Below are 12658 nucleotides of genomic sequence, written 5' to 3'. Positions count from 1 at the left end.
ATGTTCAAAATACAAAAATAGAATCACAGCAGCACAGGCTTAAATGAAAGGGGGTGCAAGCCTTAGGGAACTGACCACTGTCCCTCTAGACAAAAAGCAGTAAATAGGCAGCACTCACAAAGGCTTATGGTGAAAAAAGTGGGTGCTTTATTGACCCCAAAAGTGTGACGTTTCGGCTCACACAACTTGAGCCTTTCTCAAGCCTGTATCTCTCAAGCTTGAGAAAAGCTCAGGTTGTGTGAGCCGAAATGTCGCACTTTTGGGGTCAATAAAGCACCCACTTTTTTCACCATAAGCTTTTGTGAGTGCTGCCTATTTACTGCTTTTAATCTTCAAAATAGCTTTAATCATGATCATAGTCTATCTGCGAGCTATGGCACAGATTTCATAGGTTTTGGGAGCATTTGTAGACCCCTGTCCAGCAGTGAGGTCCAATTTTGCCCCAGGAGGGGCCTGGAATGTGAGGTTTTGTAATAATGTTGTGAAGAATAGGAACAGCTCCATTTTAGCCAAGGTTTCCCCAGCACAACTTCTTTTTCCTAGGAAATAAAGAATGGGAAATGTTAACTGTTTTTAAAATAGAGATACACTATATGGCAAAAAGAATGTGGACTCCTGACCATCACACTTATATGAGCTAAGACATCCCATTCCAAAATCATAGGCGTTAATATTAAGTTGGCCCCCTTTTGTGGTTATAAGTTTCCACTCTTCTGGGAAGGCTTTCCACAAGATTTTGGAGTGTCTCTGTCTGAATTTTTGCCCCTTCAGCCAAAAAAGCATTTGTGAGGTCAGACACTGATGTTTGGGGAAAAGGTCTGGCTTGCAATCGCCTTTCCAATTCATCCCAAAGGTGTTGGATGAGGTTAAGGTCAGGACTCTGTGCAGCCACTCATACTCCTTCACACCAAACTCCTCACTTCATATCTTTATGAAGCCCGCTGTGTACACAGGGGCACAGGAACAGGAATTAGAGCAATTACAGTAAACAGGGTAGGCTTAGCAGTTCAGAAATTCTGACTTGTGGCAAAGGTGGCATCCCCACTGAACTCTTCAGTATGACCCAAACTAATACCAATGTTTTCCTATATAGATTGCATGTCTGTGTGCATGATTTTTTTGGCACTTGTTTGCAATTCGGTGTAGTTTGAAATACGTGAACTCAATAATTAGGAGGGGTATCTACATACTTCTGCCCATATATTGTAAGTGGTTGAGAGCCCTCAAAACCTAGCTTTTAGAAAGTACTGATTCTACTCGCTGAGAGCAAGCCGGTGGGGAGTATAGGTAAATGCTCCTGATAATCCGAGTCATGTTTCACAGTGCCATAAAGGAGGCACTAGAAGGACAGTTATCTTCCTTCTGTTGGAAAGCTCAAAATCTAGCGTAATTTGTTTGGCATTTTTGAATTTTTTTAAGTAAGCTAATTTTTTCCATTACTGTTCTAACATAATATTTTACACATTGCAAATGTCCCTAGATTTTGACATCAAAAGACACTATTTCTTTTCTAAGTCACTGGTTTCCATTTTTTGTATCATTACACAGATGAGTCCTTCCTTATCTTTCCTCTTATCTCCTCATGTCCTGAGATGTGTGGCGCGAGATGAGCAGCAAAAAAAAAAAAAAAAACAATTACACACAATATGCTAACTGTTTTTTATGCAGCCCACTTGTCAGCTTTGCTGTATAGACTGGGTCAGAATAAGCAGAGTTGTCCTATTATTATTAGGCTCTGCTCACACTAAGTTTTTTTTACATGTTTTTATAGTAATTTTTTACGTCGGAAAACGCCTCCCATTGATATCAATGGGAGGCGGAGGCGTCGTGAGAAAACCGGCTCGTGGGAAAAAGAAGCGACATGCCCTATCTTCGTACGTTTACATCTCTCACCTCCCATTGACATCAATGGGAGGCAGAGAAAGCGTTTCTCGCTGCATTTTTGCCCATGGCGCTCAATGGGCAAAAACGCGGTAAGCGGCGTGCATAATTTTCTGCCTGCAAAAAATTCTGTGTGAAAAGGGCCTTAGAGTGAGGATTTAATGACCACTCTATTGTACTGCTAGAGGCCTAGAAAAGGCAGGGTAGTAAAACTATACACTATTCACAAAGATAAGGTTATGTATGAAGGCTCCCCTGTCACTCCCTGATCTCTGGGGGAGAGCCTGTACTCCATCATTTCCTGGAGATTGTAATAGCCTATGAAATGTCTCGGCAATAAACTTCTATTCTGTTAGGGATCTGCCAGGTACTTCATCTAGCTATACTCCTGGGATTAATCAATCCACACCTGAGGCCAGACCTGCTCGACTGACACCATCTCCCACCAACCAGGGTGGCAGGCTCAGGAGTGGGAGAGCCTATCGCGGCCTGGTCTCTCGGAGTTAGCTCCGCCCCCTGCCCTTTATTACCTGCCCTGTGCTCTCCCTCAGTGCTTGTAATTCTTTTGGATTCCTGGCCCCACTGCTGCTTGCTCCAGCCTGCTTCTGCCGTGCTTCTGCCTTGCTGCAGTTCTGCTTGACCTGCTTGCTTGCCCTGGCTTGCTTCTGTCTCCGTGCCTGCTCGGGTGTACTCACTTCGTCCTGGTCCTGACTGTTCGTTCGCCGCCCCGTTTCCTCGTGGCGTTCCGTGGCTACTGCCCCTTCTCTTGCGTGTTCCCTGTTTGTCTTCCTGTGCACTTAGCCAGCGTAGGGACCGCCGCCCAGTTGTACCTCGTCGCCTAGGGCGGGTCGTTGCAAGTAGGCAGGGACAGGGCGGTGGGTAGATTAGGGCTCACTTTCCCTTCACCTCCTTCCTGCCATTACATAATTACAAGCCCCTACCTAGTCTACCATTTCTCCTACGCTGACGCTATCATGGACCCCCTTGAGACCCTGACCCAGCAGATGCAGGGCCTCTCCCTACAGGTCCAGGCCCTGGCCCAAAGGGTCAATCAGGGTGACGCTGCTTTAGTAGTACCCCTCACCTCACCTCTAGAACCCGACCTCAAGTTACCTGACCGGTTTTCAGGGGACCGTAAGACGTTTCTCTCCTTCCGGGAGAGTTGCAGACTGTATTTCCGCCTAAAGCCCCACTCCTCAGGTTCCGAGAACCAGCGGGTGGGTATCATCATATCCCGACTCCAGGAAGGGCCCCAAGAGTGGGCCTTCTCCTTGGCTCCTGACGCCCCTGAACTTTCCTCTGTTGATCGTTTTTTCTCTGCCCTCGGACTCATTTACGACGAGACTGACAGGACTGCTTTAGCCGAGAGTCAGCTGGTGACCTTACGTCAGGGTAGGAGACCGGTTGAGGAATACTGTTCTGATTTTAGGAAGTGGTGCGTAGCTTCTCAGTGGAAAGATCCGGCCCTAAGGTGCCAGTTTAGGTTAGGATTATCTGACGCCCTGAAGGATCTGCTGGTTAGCTACCCCTCGCCTGACTCCCTTGACCAGGTTATGGCCCTAGCAGTACGACTTGACCGACGTCTCAGGGAACGTCAGCTAGAACGCTTCAGTGTGCTCCCCTCTGACTTTTCTGCGATTCCCCCCGAGGTCCCGTCTCCTCTCCCCTCCACGGAGGACTCGGAGGTACCTATGCAACTCGGGGCCTCCATGTCCCCTCGACAACGTAGAGAGTTTCGCAGAATGAATGGTCTCTGCTTCTACTGTGGGGACGACAAGCATCTACTGAACACCTGTCCCAGGCGCAAGAATAAGAAGCCGGAAAACTTCCGCGCCTAAGTGATCATCGGGGAGGTCACTTGGGCGCACAGGTATTTCCCGTTAATGTGAAACGCAATAAAATTTTGCTTCCCTTTCAGGTCTCGTTTGCTGGCCGGTCTGCCACGGGCAGTGCTTTCGTGGATTCTGGCTCATCTGCTAATATCATGTCTGTGGATTTTGCTATGTCTCTAAAGATGCCTTGTATTGATTTACCTTATCCCATCCCTGTAGTAAGGATTGAAGTCCTCAACCCTGTATCCTTCCGTCTGGAGCTCCCCCCATCCTTTCGCATACATGACGTCTTCCATGCCTCCCTCCTTAAACGCTGCTCCCCGTCCTGGTCCCCCTCGAGGATACCTCCTGTTCCCGTTCTCACCCCTGAGGGGGTGGAATTCGAGGTGGCCAAGATTATGGACAGTAGGATGGTCCAGGGCTCCCTCCAGTACCTGGTCCATTGGAGAGGATACGGGCCGGAGGAGAGGACTTGGGTACCTGCCCGTGATGTTCACGCTGGGGTATTGATCAGGAGGTTCCACCTCCTCTTCCCCACTAAACCGGGTCCCCTTAGTAAGGGTCCGGTGGCCCCTCATAAAAGGGGGAGTACTGTTAGGGATCTGCCAGGTACTTCATCTAGCTATACTCCTGGGATTAATCAATCCACACCTGAGGCCAGACCTGCTCGACTGACACCATCTCCCACCAACCAGGGTGGCAGGCTCAGGAGTGGGAGAGCCTATCACGGCCTGGTCTCTCGGAGTTAGCTCCGCCCCCTGCCCTTTATTACCTGCCCTGTGCTCTCCCTCAGTGCTTGTAATTCTTTTGGATTCCTGGCCCCATTGCTGCTTGCTCCAGCCTGCTTCTGCCGTGCTTCTGCCTTGCTGCAGTTCTGCTTGACCTGCTTGCTTGCCCTGGCTTGCTTCTGTCCCCGTGCCTGCTCGGGTGTACTCACTTCGTCCTGGTCCTGACTGTTCGTTCGCCGCCCCGTTTCCTCGTGGCGTTCCGTGGCTACTGCCCCTTCCCTTGCGTGTTCCCTGTTTGTCTTCCTGTGCACTTAGCCAGCGTAGGGACCGCCGCCCAGTTGTACCTCGTCGCCTAGGGCGGGTCGTTGCAAGTAGGCAGGGACAGGGCGGTGGGTAGATTAGGGCTCACTTTCCCTTCACCTCCTTCCTGCCATTACATATTCATTGCAGCTGCCATAAAGCAATAACACCTTGCTGTGCTGTCTATACAGAAAATACATGAAGGAAGTGTATGTGTCTTCAATATGGTCGCTCGCAGGGAAGTTTTTAAAAATGAAAAAATTTATATCTACAAACTCATTTTCTTTTACAGACTAACATCTAATTAATGATACTAAAATTGGATACATGAGACATTTCCTTTAAATTCATAACCATGGGTCTTCAATAGGAACAGCAAAACAAAACAAAACAAAAATCCTTAAATTGAATATAAATCTATCTATGCACCAGCCCCCAGTTTACCATTACCTAATGAGAATGGTATGAAGGCCTCGTTCTTTTTAAAATTTCCACTAGAGTCAAGAAAGTGTTCTGGATAAAACTCATCAGGTTTCTTAAAGTAAGTTGCATCTTTCAGTACAGAGTGCAGTAATGGGATAACAACAGTGCCCTATGGGAAAAAAATGGCAAATATTAGTCAATAGTATAATCACAAGAGGATCATGTGAAATATCGGTCAAAGGCCTATCTTACAGTGCTTGTGGGAGTTCAAGAAAGTTCTTGAATGCGTTGCATCACCAGATAAAGCAGATGAACAAGAGGGCAGGATTTTTTACCCAAGGTATCACATGCATGCCATGAAATTCATTGACAGTTTACAGGGACTAATGTATATATATTTATGTATTTTAGGCCGGATACCCATGGCCATAAAATCAAAGTTGCCAACCAATATGTTTCCTCGTTCAGGACAACTAATCCAAAAATCATGGACAGCAAAAAAAAATTACGGACATTTTGGAAAACCACAATGAATCATAAAAGATTATTAGTAACATATGTCTATAGCTTAGAATAGTGATATGAACACATACAGATGTAACCGTCTCTATCTTGACTCTTATCGCATTAAATACACAATGGCAAGATCCATTATCTTGACTTTTTCGATGGCTTTTGTTGTGTGATATCACGCTGCAGCAAGTTATCAGAGTCAAGATAAAGATGGCTACATCCGCAAGCAGCATTTACTGTGACGTCTAAACCAATGATAATTACAATCCCAAAAATTGGCACAAACTCATTCAACTTAAAAAAAAATCACGGACGCATCAAATTGTTTTTTTTTACGGGCACTGGAAAAGAGACCCTTATTTTTATGGACTATCGAGGAATTTACGTACGGTTGGCAAACCTGCAAGCAAATAGCTACATATTAGCATCCATTTTGCGGCATCACCACCATGACATCTAGTTTTTTCTAACCAAACTTAGATCTCTATAGAACCTTGTGGAATTTTATATTTAGTTTAGGATTTGTGCTAAAATGCGACCGTATTATGGCCATATGAAACCAGTTTTAGGCTATGTTCCCAATAGTATCCTGACTTCTATGCCATGAGATAGATCCATCGTATGACAAATCCAAATGTTCACTGATGGACTCATAGATGCAGGGCCGACCTTAGGGGTGTGCGACTTTATTTATTACACAGAGCGCATCACCCCAGCCAGCAGATAGAAGGGGCGCTGCTCTGGCTCCCTTCCCATGCTTGTTTCAGAAGCGCCCAGGCCCGGCGACACAGCAGCTGCCTTTCAGTCCAGGCGCTTGTTCTCTCAGTCTCGTCACTACCGCTGTAGCAGCCATAGCGACACCGGGCATGAGGAATCCCGTGCTTCCTGTCGGGACGTGCCCCCCATGGCCGGCGGCACCGCTGCTAGCAGCTGCGGCGGCTTCTACAGGGGTAGCGACGCCACATTCAATAGTGTCTGCATCCTTGGGACACAGATACTATTGAACACTATAGCAGAGCACGGATGTATCTCCCTGCTTTGCAATCTATTAGCGCCACTGTAGCTCCCTGAAGGAGCAGAATCCCTGTGTGGCCATATATGGACAGAGACGTCAGGGGCTTTTCCTACAGTGGAATCCCCGGTCACAGCGGCGGTAACGCTGTGGACGGGATTCCCATTCAGGAGTTGCCCCTGATGTCACTGTCCATATATGGACAGAGATATCAAGCGCTCCGGGATTCCGCTTCTTCATGGGGGCTGTGTGGCACTACCTACAAGGGGGCTGTGTGGCACTACCTACAAGGGGGCTGTGTGGCACTACCTACAAGGGGGCTGTGTGGCACTACCTACAAGGGGGCTGTGTGGCACTACCTATAGGGGGCTGTGTGGCACTACCTACAATGGGTCTGTGTGGCACTACCTACAAGGGTGCTGTGTGGCACTACCTACAAGGGGCTGTTTGGCACTAACTACAAGGGGCTGTTTGGCACTACTTACAAGGAGGCTGTGTGGCACTACCTACAAGGGGCTGTGTGGCACTTCCTACAATGGGCTGTGTGGCACTACTTACAAGGGGCTGTGTCGCACTACCTACAATGGGTTGTGTGGCTCTATCTAAAGGGAGAATCTGTGAGTGGTGGGCTGATGGTCCTTTTACAGGGAGTGGTGGGCTGATGGTAATTTTACTGTGAGCGGGGGGGGGGGGGGGCTGATGGTCATTTTACTGTGAGTGGGGGGGCTGATGGTTTACACCTCTGACCTCCAATTGAAATTATTAGGAGGCAGAAAATACCTGCAGTTCTAGTTTGGAGTTGTTTTTTGCCTGCGTCTTTTGCATTAGCCTCAACTGCTTAAAAAAAAAATGCAAAAAAAAAAACTTCAAATAACGCTGCCAATTCAAAATCTGTCTCAAAATTTTGAGGCAGATTTTTTCTGCCTAACAAAAAATGGTGTGTGAACATACCCTAAAAATATAGCGGTTGTGTTTAGCCACTTTCTGTCTGTCTTTCTCGAAACAGTTTTTGGTATGGGTGCCCTGAGGAAAATGTTTATTTCCAGGGGTGTTTCGAGTCCGAAAAGTTTGGGAAACTCTGTACTAGGCTACAGGACCACGCCGGCCAACACAAGGATCCCGTTGTGAAGCAGCTCAGTTCGTTGTGGGAACGGGTCTAGGTGAGTGCAATTTTTTTGTTGTCTACAAGGGGGAGGTGCGGGCTGTATGGCACGATGTACAAGTGGAGGTGGGGGATGTATGGCACTGTCTACATGAGGGACGTGGGGGCTGTATGGCACTGTCTTCAAGGAGGAGGTGGGGGATTATGGCACTGTCTACGGGGAGGCTGTATGGCACAATCTACAGGGAGGCACGATCTACAAGGGGGGGGCTGTGCGTGGCAGCCAGGGAAGGGGGGCATTATACTGTGTGGAGGCCACTAAGCAGACATTATGCTGTGTAGGGGCATTACAGGGGGCAATATACTGTGTGTGGCACTTAGTGGGCATAATACTGTGTGGGCACAATTAGAGGACAAAATACTGTGTCCTTGAAGGGGTTATAATATATTATATTATCAAATATTATTATTATACTGTGGGGGGCACTATATAGGGCATTATACTGTGGGGGGCATTATACTTTTTTATGGGGCATTTTTTTATGGTGAGGGTGGGGTGCCGAAAGATAATTTTGCACGGGGCTCCATCTATCCTAAGGCCAGTCCAGCATAGATGTTAAGGCCATTCAGATATGGCAGAATTGCTGTAGATTTGGGGATTTCACACCACAAATCCATGACAATATACAGCACAATACTTGTACTTTCAAAATTTCATCACATGTAGTGGAAAAATTCTGTACGGAAATATGAGCATGCAGATTTTACCCTTTCAATGCAAAGAGTGAAATCCAGAATGAATCCACAGCACAATCCACGGCAAAATTTTGACACAGAATCACTGTAGATTTGAGGCGAACTCAACAACCAAAAAGCCCATCACCTCTGGACTGCCACATCTGAACTGACCTTATGTGTCCATTGGGGTTCTGAATGACAGGATCCCAAATAGACACATAAGGTGAGTCTATTCAGACTTTTTCTGGCGTGAATTTAGTCACAAATCTGCGGATTCTTGTGCTGCGGATTCACCACGGATTTCATCCTAGGCATTGAAAGGACAAAATTGGAAGTGCAAGTATTTGACATTTCTGGACAGGAATGAGCATGCTGCGGACTTGAACGCATATTTATTCCGAGCCTTAGAAAGTCAAAGCTCAATGGTCATAAATTGAAACATCTCATAATGACCCAAAAATCCAATTCTTACCTTCGGTATAAAATACCCTCTAAACGTGACATCTTGAGAAGCTACATGAGGGACATTACCCGGTACAATGTCACCAAATCTCTGAATCTCATGAATGACGGCGTCTGTATAGGGCATTTGTTTCCTATGTTCTACCTGAGGTTGAGCTGATCCAATCACTTTTTCAATTTCATTTTGGACTTTTTCTAGAAGAGATATTTCAGTAAACTCAGTAATTATTTCTTTATTAAATTGTTGAAAATATAAAGGTACTACTCAAGAGAAACATTGACAAAGCATCCGTACACATTTGTGGAACTTCCTACAGAAGCAGATTGCACAAATCCAAGAAAAATTATGATATCACACGTAAAAAGCCTGGGCTTTAGCCCACGAGCTGAAAAGAATGAGGCACTATTACCATAGGACCCAGGGTCGGACTGGTCCACCAGAGTACTAAAGGATCCAAGCTCTGACACAATAATGAGCCACAAAGTTCCTGCAGAAGACAACCCCATTTGGAGGTGACTTTGGAGCCAATTACTTACCACGAGGGTCCATTTCTTATGGGATGATTCACAAATAACCTATTGGAGATTATAGATGACATGTACTGTGTCTGCACTGAAAACAACAATGATTATAATGTAATAATAAGTGGACCAGGACATGTTCTGGGTAGATGGAGGGTAGGTCCCAGTATCATCTCCTCTGATGGGCTCAAAGAACCTAAGTCCCACATAATAGGTGCATGACAATGGCTATAAACCGCTTTACAAAAGAGTAGGGCACTCAAAACTCAAAAAGACAATATTGACAACCCTGAAAACATCTTCAAAAATATAAAAAATACATGTCATGGACCGGCGGGCTCACACTCTGAGCCTGCTTCATACACCGCAGCTGTCAGCTGTGTATTACTGCTGACACACTGCTCTAAAGGCCAGGAACAGCGGTTCCCAGCCGTTTAACTTGTTTAATGCCGCAATCAATGGCGACTGTGGCATTCAAACCATTAGGAGGAGGGGGCGGCCCACTTAGACAGCCCAAAGAACCCCCCTGCAGCGTGATTGGGGGGCGGCAATGGTTCCCATGGCAGCCCGGGGGCCTAATAAAGGTCACTGACCACAAACTCCTCTCATCCTGCCAACACCTTCCTCTCCAGAGAAGCCAGCACATGCGACCGCTAGGGTGCGCGCAAGCTCAGTCCAGCCTTAAAGAGCTAGAGCGCACACATGTGTGAGATTGAGCTGATTGCTCCCAAATCACCCTGGACTATAAGAAGAGCCCTGCTCTTTCCTTCATTGCCTGAGTGTAGTTTGTACCTTCCCATGTCAGTCTTTGCAAAAGGTCCCTTGAGTGTTCTCCAGTTCCCAGTGTTCCCGTTCCTGCTACCTGTATCCTGTATCCCGTGCTACCGCGTTCCTGTGCTGTACAGAGTTGGAGTCGTGTTGTGTCGCCTGCTACACCCGCTGTGTTTCACCACATCGGTTGTCTGCCTGCTGCCAGAGTTCCATTCGAGCCTAAACCATCGCTACTGTCTGAGTTGCCACAGGTACCTTTATCCGAACTATAGACATTGACTTTGTACCCTGTTTGGCCAGCTGCTATACAGCTACGGCGGTACGGCCCAGTGGGTCCACATACCCACAGATCGTGACATAAGGCCCCCATGTCTTGCTTCTGTCTGCCTCTGATAAGCCAAGCCTCTGGCATGGCTTAGCAGAAGCCTGTACTAATGACAATATACTGCAATACATTTGTAATACAGTGTATTGTACCAGCGATCTTACGATTGCTGGTTCAAGTCTCCTAGGGAGACCAATAAAATGTGTAAAAAAAAGTTAAATACATTTTCAAAAAGTATAAAAACAAATACAAAAATATAAAAATGTAAAAGTTAAAAAAGAAAACCTTTTCCCATTTTTCCCCAAGCACAATGTAAAAAATAAAAAAAATTGGTATCCCCGCATCCGTAAAAGTCAGAACTATTACAATATACCATTATTTAACTCACACGGTGAGCGGCGTAAAACAAAATATTAAAACACCCGAATCATTGTTTTTTGGTCACCTTAGCGCTAAAAAAATTAAATAAAAAGTGATAAAAAAAATTTACCAAAAAATGGTACCAAAAACCCTTTTCCCATTTATTCTCTAAAGTAATGTAAGAAATGTTTAAAAAAAATACACAAAAGTGGCAACGCTGCGTCCATAAAAGTCTGAACTATTACAATATACCTTTATTTAACTCGTATAGTGAACGGCGTAAAAAAAATAAAGAATTTAAAATGCCAAGATCGCTATTTTTTGGTCTAAAACCTAAAAACGAAAAATGGCTGGGTCGTTAAAGGGTTAAAGGCCTCAATGCCCCTTAAATCATCTCTTATTGAGCAAGTATAACCAAAAACATTGAAAGCAGTTTGACAGATTGAAACCGGTGACTTTTTGACTTGGTAATTCCTATGTCTTACTTTGAATTTCTGGATATTTCATCATGAGCAGAAGACCCCATCTCAATGTGGTTGACGTGGTCTCCATTCCAGCAATGAACAGATCTGCCACCAGAGCAATCAGGTTCTCATTGTGGAAGTACTGAGTGGATTCCGGCTTTCCCTTCAAATATAAATTGGATTTTATCAAGCAATGCAGCTTTGTAACATGTCAGGAATTTTCGAAACATCTATTTTTCATAATTTGAGATTTTCAAGTAGAATTACTTTAATATCTAAATTACAGTTCCTTTAACGGGTATAGAAAATGTGATAAATGTTTTTTAAATAGCCGATTATTGTGTTTTATAATCAGAGGTTGAAGGTCCAGATTACCTATGAGTAAATCTTCTATTCAATGGCCCAATGGTAACACTTCCTGCCTTTGTGCTCGGGCAGTTCAGTGTCATCATAGGGATATAGGACCAGTGAGCTTGCAATCACGGTAATTACAAAATAGCCAGGGCTAGTTTTAATATGGGACAAACTAGGTAATTGCTAGGGGATTAAACCCTCGGGAGCAATATGAGAGTGAAGCATGTAAACCTACGCTGTCCTGAATTATTAGGAACATTACCATTAACTCCTTCACTGCCCCAGACCACCAGGGACTTTGAATGGGAGTTGTATTTGGGCATTTAAAGGGGTATTCCCATCTTGTAAATTTCTGGCATATCCATGTCCTGGATATGCCAGAAATGTACAAGATGGGAATAAATGTTCAATAGATGCGGATTCCACCTCTGGGGCACACACCTATGTCTAGAACTGGGCCCCCTACCACTTTATGGTAGTATTTTTTGTATACTATACGGCAGTATTATTTAGGCATTGTATGGTGGTATTTTTGGGCGCTGAATGGTTTTATAGTATGGACATTGTATAGAAATATTATTTGGCATTTTGTGGCAGTATTTGGGTATCAACACTTGGGTAAAAGGCGCGCATATATCTGTGTTTCATCTATACAGTATACAGTATATATATATATATTTGGAAATTATGTAAACAACTGTCTAAAAATGGTGAGTGGAGAGCCCCATTTTCTGTAAAACCAGCTCAGAAAATACTTTTCTATATACTTTAACGGGTAACTGAACTTCGTTTTAGCGATCAGTGGCAGTCTGAGACCCCCACTGATCAAAACTTCTGACATGTCAGAAATTTCAAAAAAGTTAAAGGTTTA

General features: G+C 45.2%; 1 protein-coding gene across 1 annotated transcript in view; it reads right to left on the bottom strand.

Annotated features, from left to right (window-relative positions):
- Nucleotides 1-320: 320 nt before the first annotated feature.
- LOC142759082 (cytochrome P450 2K1-like) overlaps nucleotides 321-12658 on the bottom strand; it is a 36628-nt gene continuing 24290 nt past the window's right edge. Inside the window, exons 7-10 of the mRNA XM_075860931.1 lie at nucleotides 11455-11596; nucleotides 9002-9186; nucleotides 5192-5333; nucleotides 321-539 (exon numbers count right to left, since the gene is read on the bottom strand). Coding sequence (XP_075717046.1) covers nucleotides 361-539; nucleotides 5192-5333; nucleotides 9002-9186; nucleotides 11455-11596 — 648 coding nt within the window. The 3' untranslated portion in view covers nucleotides 321-360. The remainder of the gene's footprint in view (nucleotides 540-5191; nucleotides 5334-9001; nucleotides 9187-11454; nucleotides 11597-12658) is intronic.

This window comes from Rhinoderma darwinii, chromosome 4 (assembly GCF_050947455.1).
Source record: "Rhinoderma darwinii isolate aRhiDar2 chromosome 4, aRhiDar2.hap1, whole genome shotgun sequence".
Taxonomy (NCBI): Eukaryota; Metazoa; Chordata; class Amphibia; order Anura; family Rhinodermatidae; genus Rhinoderma; species Rhinoderma darwinii.
This window is presented reverse-complemented; position numbering and strand designations above follow the sequence as displayed.